This window comes from Felis catus, chromosome B4, assembly GCF_018350175.1.
Source record: "Felis catus isolate Fca126 chromosome B4, F.catus_Fca126_mat1.0, whole genome shotgun sequence".
In the NCBI taxonomy this organism is placed as follows: domain Eukaryota; kingdom Metazoa; phylum Chordata; class Mammalia; order Carnivora; family Felidae; genus Felis; species Felis catus.
The window spans coordinates 130,500,156-130,523,557 of record NC_058374.1 but is presented as its reverse complement, the minus strand read 5'-3'; the positions used below and the strand labels follow the sequence as shown (position 1 = coordinate 130,523,557).

At 53.3% G+C, this 23,402-nt stretch overlaps 1 protein-coding gene and 1 long non-coding RNA gene across 4 annotated transcripts; one reads left to right on the top strand and one right to left on the bottom strand.

The window, feature by feature from the left end:
* Positions 1-147: 147 nt before the first annotated feature.
* On the top strand, positions 148-16,473 carry FOXRED2 (FAD dependent oxidoreductase domain containing 2). Of its 3 annotated transcripts, XM_023257452.2 has the most exons (9): positions 148-1,358; positions 2,551-2,802; positions 2,933-3,196; positions 4,128-4,294; positions 7,222-7,387; positions 8,656-8,897; positions 10,752-10,922; positions 11,339-11,444; positions 14,616-14,849. In XM_023257452.2, exons 1-9 carry the CDS (start codon positions 811-813, stop codon positions 14,704-14,706), a joined length of 2,007 nt encoding a protein of 668 aa, XP_023113220.1. In that variant the 5' UTR covers positions 148-810; the 3' UTR covers positions 14,707-14,849. The 3 variants fall into 3 exon arrangements, with proteins under 3 accessions (XP_023113220.1, XP_023113223.1, XP_023113219.1); XM_023257451.2 differs by lacking the exon at positions 11,339-11,444 and having other exon boundaries at positions 150-1,358; positions 14,616-16,473; XM_023257455.2 differs by lacking the exons at positions 8,656-8,897; positions 11,339-11,444.
* On the bottom strand, positions 7,343-8,818 carry LOC102901649. The gene is made up of 4 exons (XR_002160066.3): positions 8,678-8,818; positions 8,459-8,514; positions 8,120-8,248; positions 7,343-7,479 (listed from the first exon to the last, which is right to left on the bottom strand). It is a non-coding gene; the product is annotated as an uncharacterized LOC102901649 (long non-coding RNA).
* Positions 16,474-23,402: the final 6,929 nt, after the last annotated feature.

Here is a 23,402-nt window from a genome sequence, read left to right as displayed (position 1 = left end):
CCCGCTGGCAGCACGTGCGCGCCCGTCCCGCGCCGCCGGGAGACCGCGGCCCCCCCGCCCGTCCCGGCGTGCTGCGCGCCGCGCACGTGACCCCCGCCCTCTGCCATTGGCCGGGCGGGAGGGGCGGGGCCGCCGGGGCGCCCGCGGGCAGAGCGCGGCCCCAGTCGACTGCGGGCTGCCTCCCGTGCGGCTGGGACGTTCGCGCTCCGTGCAGGGAAGTGGGTGCTGCAGACGTGGGCACCGCGCACGCGTGGGGAGCGGCCCCCGGGGAGCCCGCGCCGGCAGGACTGAGGCCTAGCGCCGCGTGGCGACAGGTGTTCTGGGGCATCCCTGTCACGTGACCGGGGAGCCCGGCGCGCCCAGCACCTGGAGGGGGCGGGGCTCGTGCAGGCCACACCTCCTCCGGTCCAGGACCTGAGGACGGGGGCGTGGCCAAAGAGGCGTACCTCGAGGGTCTCAGCTGGGGAGGGCCCGGGAAGGGTGCTGGGCACCCTCAAATTAGGGGAGGAATGGGGGAACACCCGCCCTCGTACTACTATGGCAATAAGAAAGAGGGTGGCGCCCCTGGGAACCGAGGCCCTGGAGGAGATGGAGGCGTTAGGGATGCCTGGGGGGAGCCCCAGATTCGAGCTTGAAAGGATGAAGGCAGGCAAATGAGCTCAGAGGGCCTTGGGGTGTGGTCCTGGCCCGACTTCAGATTGCGGTGGGAGAACCCCTGCCCCTCTCTCGGTCCCCAGCCCTTCGCCCATCTCCCCGGTCCTGGAGGGACCAACCAGGGTGCAAGGCCCCACATCCCTGGTCTACCACAAGATGAGCCTCTTGGCCGCGGCCGGGCTGTGGGGCCCGCCCGGGCTGCTCCTGACCTTCGCCCTGCACCCGGCTCTGTGCTTGCGCCCAGCCCCGACCTCGGGGCCCCCGCACCGGGACTACTGCGTCCTGGGCGCCGGGCCCGCGGGCCTACAGATGGCCTACTTCCTGCAGCGGGCCGGGAGGGACTACGCGGTGTTTGAGCGCGCCCCGCGGCCCGGCAGCTTCTTCACGCGCTACCCACGCCACCGCAAGCTCATCAGCATCAACAAGCGGCACACGGGCAAGGCCAACGCCGAGTTCAACCTCCGCCACGACTGGAACTCTCTGCTCAGCCACGACCCCCGGCTGCTCTTCAGACACTACTCCAGCGCCTACTTCCCCGATGCGGGCGACATGGTGCGCTACCTGGATGACTTCGCAGACAGGCTGGGGCTCCACGTGCTGTACAACACGACCATTGCCCACGTCACTCTGAACAAGGATCGGCAGGCCTGGAACGGCCATTACTTCCTCCTGACGGACCAGATGGGCCACGCACACCGGTGCAGGTAAGGAACCTGGCCCCGGAGCCGATCTGCTGCCACCCCTTGGTTGGCGGGTAGGTTTGGAAGAAATGAGAGAATATGCGCATTTCTGCCACTCCTTGCTCCCACTGAAATCCAGTGCTAAGAGGTTCAGCTCACCCAGCGTTGCCCAAATGTGTCCAAAAAAATTATGATCAAATGTGCGTGGAAGATACTTACCAGCTCTTTCCTGCAGGATTTGTCAGTGTTTAAGATCTTCGTGTTCACTGTGGCACTCTGGCACTGGGCATTCAGCATTGCCTAAACACATGTACCCACAAAGCTCTTTTGGCAGAGCATCTCCTAGAACCGGTGTTCCCCAAAATACATTGTGGGAAAAACATCCAGCAAGTGTTGGATGGGCTCGGTGGGATTTCAGGACTGAACAAGAGTGAGAGGTCCAACAGGCAATGCCACCAGCATTCGGTGTTGGCTGGCTTTGGCTTGGGACAAAGCCCGACATTGTGTAGATAGCCCAAACTCGGGCTGCCCTTATTTAATCCCCGCAAGGACCCTGGCGGGGAGTTCTCTGGTCCCAGTTTTACAGATGAAGAATTGAGGCCCAGAGAAGTTGATTAACCGGCGCTGTGTCACACAGTTTATAAGCGGTCCAGCTGCAGTCTGACCCAGGCTGTGTCTTCCTGACCCCAAAACCTGTTTCTGCTATACCAGACTGCCCCCTCCCTTCCTGGCCATTAGCCTGACACCCGGCTCCAGGCAGGTGCCCAGAGTTCAAATTCTCATGCCTTTTGCCGGAGGCCCAGCCTTGCTCCTTGCTTGTTACAGCCCCGGGGAAAGAAAGGTAGTGCCAGCTTGGACCCCTGCACCCCTGAGGGTGACAGTGGCCCTAACGGCTGTGTCCAAAATTAGGTGAACGATTCGATTTCTCACGTGTCACCTCAGGGAGTCAGGTTGATTCTCATGTCTGGGATCATCCCAGGAACATGGAAAGGAGACTGTCCACTAGGGTGGGCTCAGCGAGGGTGAGGGTCACGTCTCTGATACTCGGGGGTGGGTCCCTAAACGGATGAAGGAATGGACGTTCTCCTGTGTTCTTTCAGGAGCCAGCAGCCTGCGCGAGGCGGGTGAGCCAGGCAGCTAATCCAAGGAATGCTTTTCACGTAGTAGTCTTACGGCTGAGAGACTAAGCCATCTTCCCTCTGTCCCCTCCCTGCAGCGTCCTTCTGGTAGCCACCGGTTTGTCGGTCCCCAACCAGGTTGACTTCCCGGGCTCCGAATACACGGAGGGATACGAGTCTGTGTCCGTGGACCCCAAGGACTTCGAGGGTCAGAATGTGCTGATCCTGGGGCGGGGGAACTCTGCCTTTGAGACCGCAGAGAACATCTTGGGTGTCACCAACTTCATCCACATGCTGAGTCGCTCCCGCGTCCGGCTGTCCTGGGCCACCCACTATGTTGGAGACCTCAGGTATGCTGCGCGGCTGCTTGTGGATCGAAAGCCCTTCCTGACCCCACCGGACCAACCACCCCTTCCTCTGAGCCTCCTTGTCCCCCGTACGGACTCCTTTCTCTCTCTTGGCATTTCCCTTGGGCCCCAGGGCCATCAACAACGGCCTGCTGGACACCTACCAGCTGAAGTCCTTGGACGGGTTGCTGGAGTCCGACCTGACGGATCTGGCCATCGTGAAGGACCGTGAGGGCAAGTTCCGCGTCACCCTGAAGTTCTTCCTGGAGGAAGGCAACCAGAGCACCGACGCCATCACCCTCCCCCAGGACGACAATGACAACTTCGCCATGCGCGTGGCCTACGACCGGGTCATCCGCTGCCTGGGCTGGAACTTCGACTTCTCCATTTTCGACAAGTGAGTCCAAACGGGGGAGGAGCTGGGATCACTTAGCAAATCCCTTCTGATATCTCCCCTTGGGGGGGGGGAGGTGGAGAGTCACCGTCCAGTGGGCCAGCGACGGCTTTCAGGACTGCGCCGTCACAGTGGATGTAGCTGCTGCCTCATCTCCCACCCAGGACATGAGCTGTCTGTCCTCACAGGGACCGATGGCCCTAAGGCCCTCCACCGGGTAGCAGCAGCAACGGCGGGTCTTTGTCTGCGTTGTGATCTTCCACCGGAGAGAGGGGAAGATGAGCCGAGGCAGAATAAAATGGTGAATTTGCTGCAAGGTGGCTAAGGACGCAGGCACTGGTGTCGGTCTGAGATTCTCCACTTGGCAAATCTGCGGGCTCTGGGACAGTTACTTAACCGTGCTGCGTCCGGTCTCTTCATCACTAAAACGAGGATCATATTTTCTCACAGGGCCACTGTGAGGATTAATCCAGAAAGTACTCGGCACATATTCTATGCTTAACAAAATGGTAGCTGCCAACGTCACTTACGATTGTGAACTACCTTGCTTTAGACATCGCTGCCCCAGTACCTTGGCAAGGTTTGGTATTAAAGAATCCGTCCAGTGTCTCACTTTTCTCTGGCCAGAGGACGGGCGGACAAGGAGAAGCCGGAAGGCCTCAACCAGACTGCCATCCCATTAAGTCAGAGCCCAGAGCCTAAGCCTCCAGTCAGGCTTGAATCCTGGCCCCATCCCTGACCCGCCACAACTTCAACCTGAGCCTCGGTTGTCCTCGTCTGTTAAGTAGAGATAATCATACCCACCTTCCAAGGTCATGTTGTGGTTTAAATGCAACAAGGGATATAAAGCACTTAGACTTAGCGCAGGGCTGAGCGCAGCATACGTGTTTCATACACAGCAGTGATTTCTGTTAACCACACTTTCCGCTCGCAGGTCCCTCCGACTGTCTTCTGGGGGTGAGTTCAGCAAGAAGTACCCGCTGGTGAAAGCTAGCTATGAGTCCAAAGGAAGCCGGGGTCTCTTTGTCCTGGGTACCGCCAGCCACTCGGTGGATTACCGGAAATCGGCCGGGGGCTTCATTCATGGATTCCGATACACAGGTGAGCCCGGCAGAGAGTAAACCCCAGGGTTTATAAACATACTCCTGATTTCCAGCAGCCTCGATGAGATTGCTTATCAGTAGTCGATAGGTCGATCTGTCCAGGACAGATGGCAGCATGTTTTTGTGGTCTGAGTAATTTGTCTAGGAAAGTGTCAGATAAGGTATGAAAGTTAAGTACATTGGGAGTTGGCAAGTTACATGCTTGAGTCCCGTGCCAGCGAGGTACCAGGTATTGGCAAGAAGGCCAAGCTTGGGGGGGTGCTGATGTGGGTTCCTCCCCCGCTGGGTGGTCTGAGAGGTGAAGCTTTATGACCTCTCTAGAAGCCTCATCTGGACAGCCTGACATCAGAGATGTAATGGAGGTGAACTTTCCGCCCTCGGGGCTGTTGTAAGGACTAAATAAGGCAATACCCGGGGACCTGTAGCTATGAAGCATTACACAGAGATTCTCTGGGTACCAACAAATTTCAGTCAAAATTGCGGTCGAATTAAATCAGTCGTGAGAGTATAAATTTTCTGCACCTCGGGCGGGCTATTGGATGGGTACTTGGTTGCATGGTGAGTGTTATGTGGACCAGTTGACTTTGCCATAGACACCACAAGGCTTCCCGCATCCTGGCACTTCCGTGTTTAATTTGACGACTCCCGGTGGCTTAATGTTCATTTTGGCATTTGACTATCCTTCCTGTTTGGCAGGGAAAAATAACCATGTTTGATTTCCAGACAATGTATTTTATGGCCCACGGGTGATGGGTGCTGTCGGAGAAGGAAACCAGAGAGAGTGTTTCCCGTCTATAAGCCAAAATATCCGCAGATCGAATACAAACACACACACCCAGAAGGAGAAGCATCTGTCCCTTTAGCTGTGTCTCCCCGATAAGAAATCCTTGGGGCGCCTGGGTGGCTCAGTCAGTTAAGTGTCCGACTTCGGCTCAGGTCATGATCTCACTTTGGCTCAGGTCCTGATCTCACGGTCTGCGTGTTTGAGCCCTACGTCGGGCTCGGTGCTGGTAGTTCAGATCCTGAAGGCTGCTTCAGATTCTGTGTCTCCCTCTCTCTCTTCCCCTCCCCTGCTCACTTTCTTTCTCTGTGTCAAAAATAAACGTTAAAAAAAATTTTCTTACAGAAAAAAAAAAAACCTTCGTCATTGTTCCCATGCATGTTACCCTCCCTGCACCTGCTGTCCTGACAGATCCTGCCCCCCCCCCACCTCCTTCCTTCGGTCCCCTGACCTTTCCCCAGCTCACGTAGTTAATCCTCACGGCACCCCTGTTATTTCTGCACCATTTTTCCAGATAAGGAAACTGGGGCACAGAGAACTTAAGTAACTTGCCCAGAGTCACCGAGCCAGTTGGCAGAAGGGTAATACGAATGCACACGTGTCTGATTCTAAAGCTCACAGCCGACCACGAAGCTCCAGGCAAATGGGAAGCAGTCCTGGGTTGCTGTGTGGTCACTACTACCGGCTGAGGATCCTGCTGGGGGCGGGGTGACGTGGCCCACACATCCTGCTCAGACCCGAGAAACGGGTCCCGCGGGAGACCAGAAGCAAACAGTAAGGCAGAGGAAAGCAACAGAAGATAAAATGTGAACAGCACAGACCAATACCACACGGAAGGACAGGCCAGACGCCCGGCCCGGCCCCCTCCTGTATCTCTTCCAGCTGCCCTGCCAAAACACCCTTCCTATAAACAAACAAAAAAATCTTCTCTTTCCCCTGCTTACAGCTTAAGCCGCTCTTAGTGGCTCCCCTCCTCCCCGGGGAAGGCTCCAGCTCCTTGGCATGCCGCTCCAAGCTTTGCCAGGCCCCTGCCAGCTCACCTTTCCAGCCTGGTCCCTTGCCTGCTTTTCAGAACGTGCCAGGCTCTCCCAAGATTGTGGCCCCTTTTGTCAGGGCACCCTCCCCAGACCCCACTGGCTGCGCGGTTCCTCGACCTTGTGCAAAACTCAGCTTAGCCATCGTTTCCTCCAGAGCCGGGTATCTGGGGAGGCCGAGCAGCTTCTCCCGTGACTGTTGGCCAGCTGAGTCTCCCGTCACGCGCGTGGTCTGTCTGTGTTCTTGCCTTTCTCGGATTTGGATATCGTGTTGATTTGTTTTGGAAGAGCAAGCCCGATCCCACAACTGTGCACGGCAGCCCCAGATATGCGGCAGAACATCTCCCTGTCATTTCAGACAGCTGTCACCGTGCTGTCCTTCCATCAGTAGAATTTAGGGACAGCTTGGATTTAGACTCTGGAGGACGGGAGGCACTGAACGGTTTCCCAGCTGGGAGTCTCTGAGGGGAACAAAACCCCGGGAAGGGGAGCGGGGTCAGAGGGAGGCTCAGGGTCCGGGGTTGACCTAGCACCTGTGAGGGGTAGCGTGGGACATCCACATGCAGGGGGCCTAAAGCGGGGCCGGGCCCACTCTGGCCTGGAGCCGGATCCAGCCGCTCCCATCCATTCAGGTACCCACTCGGGCTGTTTTTGCGCCGGAAGCAGAACTGAGTAGTGCAGCCGACCGGGCTGTAGAGCCCAAAATACGGCCCATCTGGCCCTTGGTGGGAAACCTTGACTGACTCTGCTCCAAAGGCATGTTCTTTTTTTTTTTTTTTTTTAAGTTTATTTATTTTGAGAGACAGAGTAAGAGCTGGGGAGGGCCAGCAAGAGAGGAGATGGAGAGAATCCCAAGCAGGCTCCAAGTTGCCAGCACAGAGCCCAGCACGGCCTTCGGACTCACAAACTGTGGGATCATGACGTGAGCCGAAGTCAACAGTCGGATGCTTAACCGACTGAGCCACCCAGGCGCCTCGCTGGAGGCATTTTGGAGCCTCGCACACAAGCGTTATTGAGCCCCAAGAGGTTGGCAGGGGCCGTGCGTCCCTCGGGGTGGTGAAAGATGAAATCTGTAGTATGGCATGCTGTTCCTCCCTCTGGCCATTTCAGCGCGTGCCGTCCACCGCCTGCTGGAGCATCGCCACCACGGCGTCGCCTGGCCCTCCACTGAGCACCCCGTCTCACAGCTGACGAGCTCCATCGTCCGGCGCATCAACGAGGCTTCTGGGCTCTACCAGATGTTCGGCGTGCTGGCCGATGTCGTCCTGCTGAAGGAGTGAGTAGCCCAACTCCACCATTCACGGGTCGGAGCTCTTCTCTGCCTATCCCTGGCATGGAGTGGCCCAGTGGTTCCCTCCTAAGTGAAGCCTTCAGGGGGCAGGGGGGGTGGGGTGGAAATCAATGAAATCAACACCACAAGCTCGACAGACAGACGGACCTGGGTGTGCCTCCCTGTTCTGCCGCCTTCTGCCTGTGTGACCTTGGGCAAGTCACTTAGCCTCTCTGAGCCTTTCTCGCATCTGCGGAATGGGGATAATAACCCTTACGTTGCAGGCAGGAGTAAAGGTAACTGGTAGACCGCACTTGGCACTGAGCAGATGGGCAGTAAACCGCAGCGATGCGGATGAAGGGTCTCCCTCAGGCCAGGACCGTGTTGTCTCCTTATCGGTTAAGTGACAGGTGGCAGATCACAGACGACACACGGCAGAGCAGGGACGGAGAAGGGTGCTCAGAGGACAGGTCAGACGCAGGGGGCATGTCTCAGAGGGAGCAGCCCGACCCAAAGCCAGGGAGGGCGACAGCTCGCCAAGTTCAAGGACACACAAGGAATTCGCCTGTGCTCAGCACAAGATACCCCGCACCCTGACTCCTCTCTTCCATACCCACTCTCCACACTCCGACTCGCCCCACACCCCGTAAGCGCTGCCTTCAAATTCTGTCAAGAATCTGACCACCCCTGACCCGCCCCGGTGGCACCGCCTTGGTCCAGCCCCCCAGCATCTCTCACCTGAACCACCTACAGCCTCGCACCTCTGCCCGTGGTCTGCTTTCAACACAGTGGCCGGGCGGTCCTCTTAAAAGCTGAGTCACACACGTTCATCTCTGCGCAGCACTCTCCAGGGGCCGGTGGCCTTCCCTTCTCAGGGAGAAAGCGAGTGGGAGAACCCATGTGAAACCGAGCGTTCCCGTCATGGCACCCACAAGCTCTCCTCGACCTGCCCCCAGCCCTTCTCCTGCCCCTCCGCTCGAGGCCGGCCTGCCTCCCGTCCCTCGAAGACACCCAGGCTCCCTCCCGGGGCTTTTCCGTGACTGGCCTCTCAGCCCGGGTCACCCTTTCCCCAGATACCTTTCAAGTTACTCAGAGTTTTCTGGAATCTGTCTCCTGCGTAAGTCGGGGTTCGGCTGTGACAGTAAGGCTCAAGTGAGGTGTGTGCAGAACAATCGGAGCCCGTAGACAATCGCACGAGAGGCACGCGCGCGCGCCCACCCCACCTCTGCCGCGGCACTGAGGGTCTTGGCCATCTGCGCTGCCCTTATCCCCAGGAACGCCACGGCGTTTGAGTACCTGGAGGAGCTCCCCGTGCAGATGCTGGCCCAGCTGGAGACCATCACAGGAAGGAGGGCCAGGCACGGGCTCTTCGTCATCAACATGGAGTATGGCAGAAATTTCTCTGGGCCCGACAAGGACGTCTTCTTTCATGACCGGTCCGTGGGGCACACGGAAGACGCGTGGCAGTCCAACTTCCTCCACCCCGTCATCTACTACTATAGGCACCTCCCCACCGGTGAGCCAGACCTCTGCTGTCCCCCGACACCGCTCGGCCCCCGCTGCCCGTTACCTCGTCACCGCTAAGCCCTCACACAACACTTTCAGCTGACAGGAGGACACGGGGCGGGGAGGGCACTGGGGACTCCGCCCACAGAGCAAACGAGGCACAGGGTCCACCAATGAGAAACGACGTTCCCAGGTTCTGGCGCGTACCGTGACCTGGGCAGGCCACACGTGGAGTGTCGTGATCTCCTCCAGGCGCCACGGTCTTGCTCTGTGTCTCCAAGGGAGGCTGAGCGTGGAGGGGGAGGGGACCTGGAGACTGACTCTCAGAGGGCGCAGGGAAAGGAGCCGGATGTGGTTAACACAGGCATGCAGCATAAAAAGCGCGGAAAAGCCGGGCAGCGTTCCCAGGCTGCCCTTTCCTTGCTGTGTGGCCTTGGACCGTTACCTACACTCTCTGAGCCTCCGCTTCCTCATTTGTAAAGCGGGGCTAACGATAGAATTGTGTGAAGATAAACGAGATTAAAAAAAAAAAAAACACAGAACGTGGGGCACCCGCCTCGCTCACTCAGTAGAGCATCCGACTCTTGATCTTGAGGTTGTGAGTTCAAGCCCCCACACTGAGCGTAGAGATTACTTAAAAATAAAATAGGGGCGCTTGGGTGTCTCAGTCGGTTAAGCGTCCGACTTCGGTTCAGGCCAATGATCTCACACCTCATGAGTTCGAGCCCTGTGTCGGGCTGTGCTGACAGCTCAGAGCCTGGAGCCTGTTTCAGATTCTGTGTCTGTCTCAATCTCTTGCTCTCTCTTACTCTCTCACTCTCTCTGCCCCTCCCCTGCCCATGCTTTGTCTCTCTCTCAAAAATAAACATTAAAAAAAAATTTTTTTAAACAAAGTCTTGGGGCACCCAAGTGGCTCAGTCAGTTAAGCATCCGACTTCAGGTCAGGTCATGATCCCACAGTTCATGGGTTCAGTCCCTGCATCGGGCTCTGTGCTGACAGCTCAAAGCCTGGAGCCTGCTTCCGATTCTGTGGGGGTGTGTGTGTGTCTCTCTCTCTGCCTGCCCCTCCCCTGCTCATGCTCTGTCTCTCTGTCTCTCTCAAAAATAAGTAAATGTAAAAAAAAAAATTTTTTTTTAATAAGATAAAGTCTTTAAAACAAAAACTGAAAACACAGAATGTCAGCACGGTGCTTGGCACAGAGTAGCTACCAACAGATGAACCCCCCTCCCCGCTGGGGAATGCGATTCCTGCTCCGGAAACTAAAGAGCTGTCCCTGGGAAGAGGTATTCTAAAAACAGGCAGAGGTAGTATCAGCAGGTCAAAGTGACAGGAGCGCAGGCTTCTATTCAGAATCAGGAGTGACTCCTACTCAAAGCTGTCCAGCAGTGGAATGGGTCGCCCCCGGACATCGAGTTTCCCAGTACGAGGATGGTCGAGTCGCGACTTAATAGCCGTCTGCCCGGGACACCACTGAAGGGAGTCCACACCAGGTGGGAAGCTGGACTAGATGAGCCCCCAGACCCTTCTCGCGGGGCCTCTGAGTCTCCTCAGAGAAAGAGCAGTTCTGAAGCAATCACCGTGGCCCTCAGTCCACGCGCGTCTTAGAAAAACACCAAGTGCAAGTAATTAGTCTTGGTTCCGCTTTCCGATACCACAAGGAACAGATCCAGTCCCTCCCTCGTGCCAACCTTGCAAACACAGAGATGGCCGTTGAACAGGCCGGCCGCTGCCCAGCGCAGAGTGTGGCCGGCGAGCCGAGCGTGAGGGAGCGCGGGAAGCACCTGGGATGTGTGGGAACCATGCTGTCAGCTCCAGGATGGGAGCCTGCCGGGCCCTGACCCGTCTCCCCTCTCGTCCCCACAGAGCAGGAGGTGAGGTTCCGCCCTGCCGACTGGGCCCTGCCTCGGCCCACGGCCATCCACCACATCGTGGAAGATTTCTTGACCGACTGGACCGCCCCGGTGGGGCACATCTTACCTCTGAGGCGCTTCCTGGAGAACTGTTTGGACACCGATCTGCGAAGCTTCTATGCAGGTAACTTAAGTTCCTAGAAGGACAGAGTCAGTGAGCTGGAAGTTGAAAGAAGACCAGGTAGATCCGTTTCCCCTGAGGTTTCAGGATTCACATCTAGAAATCTAAACTTGAGAATTCGGTTATCCACGGCGTAGACTAGATGTCCGCAGAAATCTCTCCCAGGACAGCACACCTGAAGTCGCTGAATTGAATGTCATTTTTGTTTAATTTTTTTTCATTTTATTTATTTTAGAGAGAGAGAAAGCTGGGGAGAGGGGGAGAGGGGCAGAGGGAGGGAGAAAGAGCGAGAGAGAATCCCAAGCAGGCTCTGTGCTCAGCGTGGAACCCGATGCGGGGCTCGATCCCATGACCTTGGGATCATGACCTGAGCTGAAATCAAGAGACGCTCAACTGAGCCCCAAATGTCACTTTTAAAGAACCGGCAGGAAAAAAAGGGAATTCTCCAGAGGCCGGATGCCAGGAAAAGCATAAGGCCATTGCTGGACATGGTCTGTCACCAATCATCAGTAGCCTAGAGCCCGGGTAACTGACAGCACTTGCGGGTGGGAAGGTAAAGCAGCAGGGTAGGAGGTCTGTTTAGAGACTCTCACATAAACTTGGATCTCAGTGGATCCACTAGGAGGCACAAAACACTCCCGAGAGAAGATGATGGAGACTCGTGCTTTTGAGCTCTGGGTAGAGTAAGGGAGAATCTCTCCTGAGAATTTCTTTTTTTTTTTTTAATTTTTTGTTAATGTTTTGTTTATTTTTGACAGAGAGAGGGAGACAGGAGCATGAGCGGGGGAGGGTCAGAGAGAGAGGGAGACACAGAATCCGAAGCAGGCTCCAGGCTCTGAGCTGTCAGCACAGAGCCCGATGCGGGGCTCAAACTCACAGACCGCGAGATCATGACCTGAGCCGAAGTCAGACGCTCAACCGACTGAGCCACCCAGGCGCCCCTCTCCTGAGAATTTCTAACCCCTAAGCCTCGCTCATGTGAGTTTGGGGCCAAACTTCACACCATCGGTGTGCAAAAATCACAGAAGTAAATGCAAGTCTTCTGTGAAGAAACACACTTTAAAACTAGGGCTCAAAAAAGCATTCCCACAGATGAAGCTCCAGGTTAAGGTGAACCCGTGTCCCTCCCCCACCAAGCAAAAAGCACTTAACATATAAGGACACAAATAGCCACGAGGGAGGGTCAGTAGAAAAAACAAACTGTGGGATCAAACCAAAAAAACTGTGGGAATTGGAAGACTTACAAACAGAGGAGACAAAGTCTGTCTAAAATATGTAAGAAAAATGGAGCGCCTGGGTGGCTCAGTCAGTTAAGCATCTGACTCTTGATTTCAGCTCAGGTCGTGATCTCACAGTTGGGGAGTTTGAGCCCCAAGTCAGACTCTGCACTGGCAGCGTGGAGCCTGCTTGGGACTCTCTCTGTGTCTCTCTGCCCCTCCCCTGCTCATGCGTGTGCACTCACTCGCACCCTCTCAAAATAGATAAACTTTAAGATAAATTTTAAAAAATTAAACATATAAGGAAACAGATTCTTAAAAATATAATTGACTGGTCAGCTTTCAGAAAGATCCAAGTAAGACTTCTAGAAGTGAAAAAAATGTGTAATTAGAAACTCAACCGAAAGATAAAGTAGCACTTCAGACAGAGGTGAAGAGAGAATTGGTGAACTGGAAGATAGCATTGACAGAAGTCTGATGATCCAGAGGGAGAACTAATTGAAACAAGCCAAATTTTTGTCTTTTTTTAAACCCCCCGAATGCCTAGGACATCCACTCTTTTGTGTTCAGCAAACATCTTTTGAACATCAGTTGTATATCAGGCACTATTGCTATCAAGTCAGGTTAGAGATGGTCGGTATCCTCTCAACAGCCTCAGTCAACTTTGAAATAAAAATGCGTACATTAAGAGAGATGGCTTCGGGCGCCTGGGTGGTTTAGTCGGTTAAGCATCCAACTTCAGCTCAGGTCATGATCTCACAGTTCATGAGTTCCAGCCCCGCGTTGGGCTCTGTGCTGACAGCTCAGAGCCTGGAGCCTGCTTCAGATTCTGTATCTCCCTCTTTCTCTGCCCGCCCCCCACTCACAGTCTGTCTGTCTGTCTGTCTCTCTCTCTCTCTCTCTCTCTCTCTCTCAAAAATAAACATTAAAAAAATTTTTTTTAAAGAGAGGGATGGCTTGAAACAATAGTTTAAATTCATAGTCTAAATATACGTAGATGCTCAGAGGTAATTCGTAACGCAGGGCTAAGCAGCTTTGAAGGGCTGGCATCCGCAGACTATCAACCGTGACCACACGCTTGCACGGGAAATTACGTGATACAGGTCTAAAGATCTCAGCGACAAAATGCCTGCCTGTTTCTCGAGGTTTCAGGAGTACACGAAGACGACCGTGCCTGTTAGGGAGTGTATCCCACCCTGGGGCATGGCCACCACAGTGCCTCATCCGGGCCTTGCAGCCTCCTGGCTCCCACCCCCCAGATCCCGCTCAGCACTGCAAGCCACTGAGCGTCACTGCCTTCACCTTGGAAGGGTCCTCCCGCCTCGGGGCCAGCTGGCAGGGAAGCGGGCTCTCCTCCACCCCCTTAGCTGATGTGCAGCTGCTAGCTTTGGCCCCAGATTCTGCTGGGCTCCTCCGCCCCCTGGCCCCTGCAGAAGGGGTGACGTATGTCACCGGAAGGTGGTGCTTGCCAAAAGTCTCCCGCTCCACCGTCCTCCCCTGCACCTGCGGTCTTCCCTGCTCAGGACCGTTCTCCCATGGGCCGTCCGTGCATAAGTCATAAATAAAATAGGAAATACTATCCGTGTAGCTCCCTACAGCCTGTTCACCCATGCAAGCCTCACAACGTCCTTTGTAATGTGCCTGTTTGGGGCGGGGGGGAGGGTGTTTTTGTTTTTTTGTTTTTGAGATCTAAGCCTCAAGACAGTTTTGGACATTTGCTCCTTCTCGTCTTGTCTCTAAATCCCTGAGAAGACTGAGCCCCTATCTGTTTCGTCTTTTCTGTTTTGTAAGTGAAAGTTATATAAGCGCTTAGCTAAAAGACTTCTCACTTACACCCTCGTTCCCCAGAAGGAACTGCTTCTTGCTCTTCTGGTGGTTTCTTGATATCTCTGAATCATAAACATCCACAGCTGTTTCCTGATAGAGCAGACTGGGTCTGTGTGCCAACTCTCTGCTGTGGTACAGACGAGGGTTTACCGGTTTCCTCTGCCCGCCCCGCACGGTGCTTAGAACACAGTGCTTCGCACAGTGCTTTACACATGGTATGTGCAACCCAGACATTGCTGAGGTGGATAAATCCTCGCAGGCAGCTCTGAGCTCAGAACAGGACTGACCACCCAGCTCCTGGCCCCAGCCAGGCCAGCTTCTAGAAGAAAAGGCTGAGGGGTCTGCTTCAGGGTGGCCGAGCTCCCAGCTGGGGCTGGCTCCCTGCAGAGCACCATGTTGGGCCCAGACCCCTGGGAGCTGAGTCATATCTGTGGTTTTTGCTTTCCGTTTGGAGCCTTGTTCTTCCAGAATGTCCGGGAAGCCTCCTATTCTTGGAACCTCGGGGAGGGACGAGATCCGTGGCTACTCAGATCGGATGGGAGGTACCCACAAAAGTGAGCTCCCAGCTCAAGGCCTGGGCGAGGCCCCGGGACGTCGGCAGCCCCTCCTCCTCTTCCATCTTATTCATTTATCTCCTTTTGCTTCTGTGTAGAGTCCTGCTTCCTGTTTGCCCTAACACACCAGAAGCTGCCTCCCTTCTGCCAGCAGGGGTACCTGAGAACGCAGGGGCTCGTGGGAACTGAGAGCCTCCGGCGGCACGGAGAGGAGCGCAGGTTCCCGCAGGGCTATGCCACCGTGGGCAGGCGCCGCGAGGACGGAGCCCAGGGGCCCGAGGGTGGCCCCCTGGCCCCAGGGCCTCCGCTGCTCCAGCCCCACGACAGCAACAAGGAAGAGTTGTGACAGCCAGCCTCCTCCCACCCAGGCCCACAGCTGCGCCTCTGTCCCACCATTGTGGTTGCCGAAGACCACTCAGATTGTCACAGTGACCAAGAGAACACGCAGGGGGCATGTCAAGGCTGAGGGAGGCCAGCCAGTGGTCTCCCCTCCGGTCCGGTGCCTGGGAGGCGGGGTCCAGAAAACAGCGTCCTCTCCCAGGCGGGGTCGCCGCCCACAGCCAGGCCCATCCGCAAGTGGACTGTCCTCGAGCACCAGGCTGGCTCAGTTCTGTCCCCGTCAAGCACCCAGGGGTTCCATTTCCTTCTGGTCTTCTCTTCAGATGAACCAGGATCCGCGTGCAGATCGTGTCACAGGCGGAACTGTCCTCATCTTCCTAAGGGTCTGTGGCAGGCACTTTATAAAGCAGACGCTCTGTTGTCCTCAACCATCTCAGGCAGGTGGGACTGTCACCCTTGATGAAGATATCAGCCCAGAGAGGGTAGGTGACTCCCACGAGCCCCTGTCTGGGGTGGCCCTGAGGCCTCCACCCCGCCCACCTCACCACTGCCTCTCCCTGCCCCGGCCTCTGTTCCCAGAACCCAGGGGGGCCAGCCCAATTTATCATCTTAGGCCCAGCCGCTGTCACCAGGCAGAGACGGGACAGCTCCTACCAAGCCACCTTATCTAAACAGGTTTCTCCCTGAGCAGCTGTACTCAGAGCTGCGCCCGCCCCAAGACTGCACTCCCCGACTTAATCTTCAGCCTCTGCGTTCTCTCCTCTTCCCTCCTGCTCGGCCCCGTGCCCTTGCCCTCCGGCGTCCCGAACAACGCTCTGCCTCTGGCCTGCCCGAGCACGTTTTGTAGAACTGTCACCATGCTATCTTTCAGAGAGGATTCTTTCCGAGGTGATTCACCTGCTGTTTGTACGGAGCCTGGCTCAGCAAGGAGGCATTTCCACCTGCATTTGTACAATAACAACAATGCGATTACTTTCTGGTTCTCTTACCCCTTCTCGCTCCCTTCCTACACTCCTGTCAGGCATTTTCGTCCCATTTAGGAGTAGATCATGGAAAGGAAAGCATTTGTACATAAAATAATCATGGGGATTTTTCAAAGCTCAGGACCCTAAATGATTGCTTCTTCACTGGTTCTTACTGTCCACGTATGTGTTCAGAATTCAAGGGACACAGGCTTTCTGGATCCAGGGCCCTTTTCTGGGAACATCCTCTTCCTCCCTCAGCCTCCGCCCCCCCCGGGCCCGCTGCTTGTCTGCAGACCCCTCTCCCTCCAGTCGTGCAGTTACAGTAGTGACACTCGGCAGTGTCACTCAGTGACACGGAGCCTGGAGGGGAGGTACTTCCCTGGGACGATACTTGGCATCATTTGTCCAGGGCTGAGCCATCTAAGGATCTCTCTCTGACCCCAGGGGGCTGGGTTCGCCATAGTTCGTACAAATTACATGTAAACCAGATATGGGGCCCGTCAGCCTGGCCGCCCTTTTCCAAAACGTTTTGTAAACCAAATCCTTGAATTCAGACTGTCCCGTAAGGTCACACACATCACACACCTAACCAGTTACCAACGGCGGCTAAGCTCCTTGTGCCAATAAAAGTTCAAGGTGCTTCAACAAATAATTCACTGGCGCCTGTGTGACATCTGCTTTCTCCCATCGTCCGCCAGATCGTGAATTCCATCAGAATTTCAGCCAGCCTTGTTTGTGTTTCATAAGACATGGTTTCATGGGTTAGCTGATTAGAGATGCCTTCCCTGGTATTTTCCTTGTAAAACTGATAAGTAATTTGGAAAAGAAAATAGGGGCGCCTGGGTGGCTCAGTCGGTTAAGCGTCTGACTTCGGCTCCGGTCATGATCTCGCAGTCCGTGAGTTCTAGCCCCGTGTTGGGCTCTGTGCTGACAGCTCGGAGCCTGGAGCCTGCTTCGGATTCTATGTCTCCCTCTCTCTCTGACCCTCCCCCGTTCATGCTGTCTCTGTCTCAAAAATAAATGTTAAAAAAAAACATTTAAAAAGGAAAGAAATCTCATTTCAAACCCCTAGTTCATGCTATACTTCGAAATTAATTCCTGAGGAATTTTTTAAAAGCCATACAGAAATTGGGGGCACCTGGGTGGCTCATTTGGTTAAGTATCCAAGTCCGGCTCAGGTCATGATCTCACGGTTCGTGGGTTCGAGCCCCGCATCGGGCTCTGTGCTGACGGCTCAGAGCCTGGATCCTGCTTAGGATTCTGCCTCTGTCTCCCTCTGCCCCTACCCCACTCACATACTGTTTCTCTCTCTCAAAAATAAAGACAAAAGAAAAAAAAAGCCACACAAAAACTGGAGGTGGAGAAGCGGTGCTATCACAAAAGAAAGGACTGTCCCAAGTTTAGAAGCCATGAAATGATTCCCCAGAGGAAAAGGTTTTACGTTTCCAGCCCATAGTTAAGTTTCTTAAATTCCACTTAGTTAACATATAGTGTAATATTAGTTTCAGGTGAAATTTCTTTTTTCCTTTTTTTTCTTTCTTAAGTGATCCCTACACCCATTGGGGGGCTCGAACTCACAACCCCGAGATCAAGCGTCCTACTCTCTACCAACCAAGACAGCCAGCCACCCCCACCCCAGCCATATTTCATTAATGCGACTCAAAGGGGTAGAGGCGCCTGAGTGGCTCCAGTCAGTTAAGCATCCCGACTCCTGATCTTGGCTCACGTCCTGATCTCACAGTTCGTGAGTTCAAGCCCCGTGTTGGGCTCTGTGCTAGTGAGAAAAAGGACTAGTCAAGCAAACTATGGACATTCACCCAACAAAATACTACGCGGCTCTCAAAAACGCCCAGAGGTGAAGACCGTGCGGTAAAGACACACGTGTGACAAAGTCCAGCGAAAAGAAGCCGGACATGAAATTATAGTTGTGAACTACTTAGAACTATATAAAACTAGAAAGCCACCCACAGGGGAGACTCTGGCAAGGACAGATCACAAAATGTCAACAGTAGTGGTATTAGGCTTGTGGAGGCTTTTTTTTTTTTTTCCTTTCTCTTTTGTCCAAATTTGTGGTTATGCTCTATAGTGAAATAAATACTTTCTTTCTTTTTAATCATCTCTGGGGGGATGCCTGAGTGGCTCAGTTGGTTAAGCAGACGGCTCTCGATGTCAGCGCAGGTCGCGATTTCACGGGTCATGGGATCGAGCCCCGCGTTGAGTTCTGAGCTGGCAATGCAGAGCCTGCCTGGGATTCTCTCTCACGCTCTCTCTCTCGAACATTTTTTTAAAAATAAAAAATCATCTCTGCTTTTGGGATTTAAAATTGCTAGGGGTGAGAGGATGGGGGGGGGGGGAGTTGGTGACACTCCCAGGGGACATGCTCTGCCCCTGGTCCCGGGGGTGCCCATGGTTTTATCCCTCTTCCAAGTTGAGAAGCCCCTGCACCCAGTGTCAAGGGAGTAGACATGCCCAGTCTAGAGAAGGGAATTTTAAGTGATGTGTATTCCTGTCCTTCAGTGTTTGGACTGACTGACCCAGCACAAGAGAGGAGATCTCTGGGAGCATCTTCCCTCCCCAAGTGATAGAAAAGGAAAGAGAAAAATCCTCGTTTTCTTGTGGAGGTTCCCTGGGTGTAATCTCCAATCCACTGTAGCGCCCCCAAGTCCTTTGGTCTGATGAAAGTGAGGGCGTAGCCAATTGAGTCACCAAGACATGACTTTGTCTGCTAAACCAATTCCAACTTCTAGTCATTTATTGAGTACTGACTGCGTCCCCAAAACTGTGCCGTGGTGGTTTCAAAGACAGGTTCACAAACTCTTTGATACATCCTCAGAGAGATGGACTAATTCCCCTCCTGCTGAGTGTGAGTGGAACTGAGTGATTCACTTCCAGCAAATAGAGCAGAGGTGACAGGACATTGGGACACCTGGGTGGCTCAGTCGGTTAAGCCTCCGACTCTTGATCTTGGCCCAGGTCATGATCTCTGGGTTCATGAGACCGAGCCCAGCATCGGACTCTGCAATGATAGCTCGGGGCCTGCTTGGGATTCTCTCTCTGCCCCTCCCCTGCTCGTGCGCTCGCTCTTTCTCTCTCTCTCTCTCTCAAAATAAATACATTTAGAAAAAGAAGTGACAGGATGTAATTTTCAAGGTTATGTTATAAAAAGACTGTAGCATTCACCTACCAAGAGACTGTTTTCTTTCTCTCTCTCTCTCTCTCTCTGTTTCATCACTTGCTCAGGTTATAAAAAGACTAGAGCATTCACCCACCAAGAGGCTGTTCTCTCTCTCTCCCTCTCGAGTCGCTGGCTCAGGCCATCCAGGACGGATGGAGAGGTCCATGTAAGGAACTGAGATCTGCCAAGAGCCATGTGCGTAAGCCTAGAAGCAGACCTACTCCCACCCAGCCCTTGGATGACCACAGTGCTGGCCACCACCTTGAACGCAGCCTCATGAGACACCCTGAGTCAGAACCCCCCACCTAAACCACTCCCAGATTCCTGACCCACAGAAACTTTGACATAATGCCTGTTGTTTTAAGCTGCTAAGTTTTTGTGGGGGGTTTTGTGAGGGGGGCGTTTTGTTACACAGCGATAGATAACTAACACATGCACTAACCAGCTTTTACCTGCATTAACTGTTGCCACAACCCTAAGGGGTAGATATTCCTATCCTAGCCTCCATTCTCAGGCTGAGAACAATTACACAGGTGATTTGCTTCGAAAATCCACCTCCTTCCAGCCGTCCTCTAAATATTAAGTCATGAAAGCAGCCGTCTCATCACCTGTGGGCTTCCTTCTCATGAACACTGGGTGACAAGACGTTAAGAGAGCAAACAATCCTTCAAACCTAAGACACGGTGAAGTGTGTGTGGTCCCACAGGATGGCAGAGAAGTGTCAAAGTGCCGGTTACACAAAACATACCCTCGAAAACAGTATTCAGCCACTCCATCAACCAGACGTCCCGTGATACAGGCGGGACGGGATGGTTCAGATGGGGACCTGGAGTCTGGACTGTCCACCTTTCTCCAGGCTTCAGCCTCAGTTAGGATCCTCAGTTCTCTGACCAATTACAACATCATCCCCAAGAGCCAAATTGGATTCTTCCCGAGAAAAGGAACCGTAGGCTGCATCATTTCCCTGCAGATGCTTATTTTTTTAATACAGTAAAAATGCTGACTGGGGCAAGGCTTTTGTCAGACTGCAGGCTTTAAAGAAGCATTTAATTCAATCTGGCACCCCAGACGGAATGTAAATCTGCCACAGAGTGAAGCTGATGGGCAAATATATGAGATGCTTTAGCCCAAGTATTTAATCCAAGTACATCACACGACCAATCCATCAACCCTGAAATAAAAAAACAGCATGTAACAGATGTATTTAAGCAGGGAAGAAAAGACCAGCAGAATATCCTGTCTCGCTCCTTTCTCAGTTCTGCATAAGTAAAACTGATTCGCCTGCTCCTCTGGAGAAGGCCCCAAGTTTAGTGCTCCGTGCAAAATGTTTCAGAAGTCTGTCACTTGTTTTTTCACTCTCTTTGAGATGTCACCGTCTCCGACCAGTCTCTCGGGTCGCTCCAAATTATTATAAATTCATTAGATGCAGAAGAGTCTCGCCACCAGAAAAAAATGAATGGCAATGCAATCTATCTTGAAATTTCAGTGTGTGGTAGTCTGTCGTTGTAGTTTAAAAATGAAGCAACTACGAGGCACCTGGGTGGCTCAGTTGGTTAGGCTTCCGACTTCAGTCATGATGTCGCGGTTCTTGAGTTCAAGTCCCTCACCAGGGTCTCTGCTGTCAGCGCAGAGCCCGCTTCGGATCCTCTGTCCCCCTCTCCTGTCTGTTCCCCCTGCCCTGCTCTCTCTCTCTCAAGATGAATAAACATCAAAAAAAAAAAAAAAGAAAGAAAGAAAGCAACTACAAAAACATATGAGATGGGCTCCTTAACACCAGCCATGTTTAAGTTTTAAATAAGTCAGTCTATCAGGAAAGGAAAAGGTGCCCAGAAGCCTGTGCTATGAAGCACTGTGGTAGGTTAAAGATGGCCAAAGACTTTATGACAATTCCTATCAAGATGTGAGGTCTCTGCTCCCTCCCCTTGAACTAGGGTGGCTTCTGGGACTTTTTGGACCAAAAGAACATGGTGGCAGTGATGCCCCCCCAATTTCTGGGCACAGGCCCTTGGAGACTGGCAACCTCCACTACTTCTCTAGGAACCCAGCCAGCATACTGAGAGAGGCCCACGTAAAGACGAATTGAAGCATCTAGCCGAGCTTCCAGCTAATAGCCAGGACCAACTTGCGCCATATGGGTGCGCCATCTTGGAAATAGATCCTCCAGTCCCAGCTGGGCTCCCCATGTGGAGCGGAGATGAGCTATCCCTGCCGAGCCCCACCCAAATGTCATACTTGGGAGGAAAATGATCCCTGTGCTACGCCACTAAGTTTTGGGGTGGTTTGTTGCACAGCAACAGGTAACAGGGATAGTCACCCCAGGGTGGCTATAAGGTGGCTCCAGTGAAGGTACACTTATAAGAGCAGATACGATATTTGTAATAGCAACTGTGGTTTGTTTATGTTTATTTATTTTTGAGAGAGACAGAGACAGAATGCGAGTGGGTTTGGGGCAGAGAGAGAGGGAGACACGGAATCCGAAGCGGGCTCCAGGCTCCGAGCCGTCAGCACAGAGCCCGACGCAGGGCTCGAACTCACGAGCTGTGAGATCACGACCTGAGCCAAAGTCGGACGCTCAACCGACTGAGCCACCCAGGCGCCCCTGTAATAGCAACTGTTAATAAGCTTTTTGTAATTACAAAGATAATTACAAAGCACACTCATCGAAAATCTCTTGGTAAAATATAGCTATGGTATTGCACCATTTAATATGCATATGCTGAGGGATCAATGAAAAAGAAAAGTGAAGGGCACCCGGCTGGCTCAGGCAGAAGAGCATGCAACTCTTGATCACAAGGTCATGAGTTCGAGCCCCACGTTGGGTGTAGAGATTAAATAAATAAAAATAAGTAAGTAAATAAATAAATAAATACTTTAAAAAATAATTGTAAGAAAATAAAAAAAAAGTGAAGGAAAGAGAAGCACGAGCCAGTTAAATAAAGGAAGCGAGTCCATGGAGACTCAGCCCTTGTTATGTGGTTGCCTGAAACTAACTGGTGGAAACTCAGGAGTCTGATGTCCGTCTTTGCCTCAGTAAAACCACAGGTAGCCTGCTAACTATCGTACATTTGTGCGCATCAGCAAGACAACCCAGTATTCCACTGAGATCAAACGCTCTGCACTTGAAAGGGACTTTCACCTAGGCAAAACGAAACTGGCCCAGCACAACTTTTTTTGATCAAAGGACTCTCCTCCAGCATCAAAGTCTTCCCAACTTTGTCAGGCATGAATTGATCAAGAAGGGATATGGCAAATGGAAGGATTATTGGACTTGAGTCAAAGAGCCCTCACTACCTGCACGTTTGTGATCCACACGCCTTCCTTTGGAGAACCCACTCAATGTCCACCCAACTCTATGGGACCACCCATCACAGTGGAGGCAGGGAGTGGGGGTGAGGGGTAGTCAGACACATAATGCAGGCTGGCCAATCGGAGACTGCCCTACAGTCGGACATGTGACCCAAACAGGTCCAGTCAGAGTCTTTCCTGAGACCTGAGGGATGGACACTGGGAGGGAGAGGGACTTTCCCATTTTCAGACTGTCAACCCAAAGCTGGACTTCTTGTGACTGGTAGTAGGCATCTCTCCCACGACATGGAGAATAAAATCAACATGATGAGGAAATCAAAACAAGCAATGGAAAGCCCACAGAGCTCTGCAACATTATTTGGGTCCTGATCCCACTGTACCTAAGCTAGCTGCATCCCTGAACATGCCAGTTATGTGAGCTAATAAGTCCCTTTCCGTGAGCTGGTTTGAGTTGGTTCCTGACCTTGCTGGGTGAACTGTGGAGACCGAGCGGCCATGGGGCCTCGACCCAGCCCCTCCCAAAAGTCGCCAAAGGTTCTTGGTCTTGTCACGAGAAGAATTCAAAGACAGACACGCAGCACAACGGACACGCAACACAAGCAGGAAGGTTTATTAAAAGGAAAAGTACGCTATTGAGATGTGAGCTCCAGCAAGCTCAAGAGAGAGAAAGACAGCTGTGTCCCTGGGGTTTGGGTTCCCATCTTTTACCGGCAGTTGGGAACTAGGGGGCAAAATATTCATTACTTGCAGCAGAGAAACAGGGTTTCGCACTTCTTCTTCCTAATATGGTCAGAGGTTTCCTGTTAGGGCGCACGCCCGCCATCTTGGGCCTGTCTGGTTTGATCTGGCTTCTTGTGGCATGCTGCCGGGACAGGGCCCTGACAGCTGGCCACAACTTCCTCCTTGCTGGCCTCCAGGTATCTTGTTTGAACCTAACTGCCTACGGTAACGCGGAAGAATCCTGACTAACCCAAGCCTCAAAGAGGGCCATTCTTGGGGACAGGGTTAAGGGACTTCCATTCATACACCAAAACTGAAGAACCTCTCACTCCATTCTTCTTTCTCTCTCTGTCTTTTAACACACATCTGCTGAGTGCCAG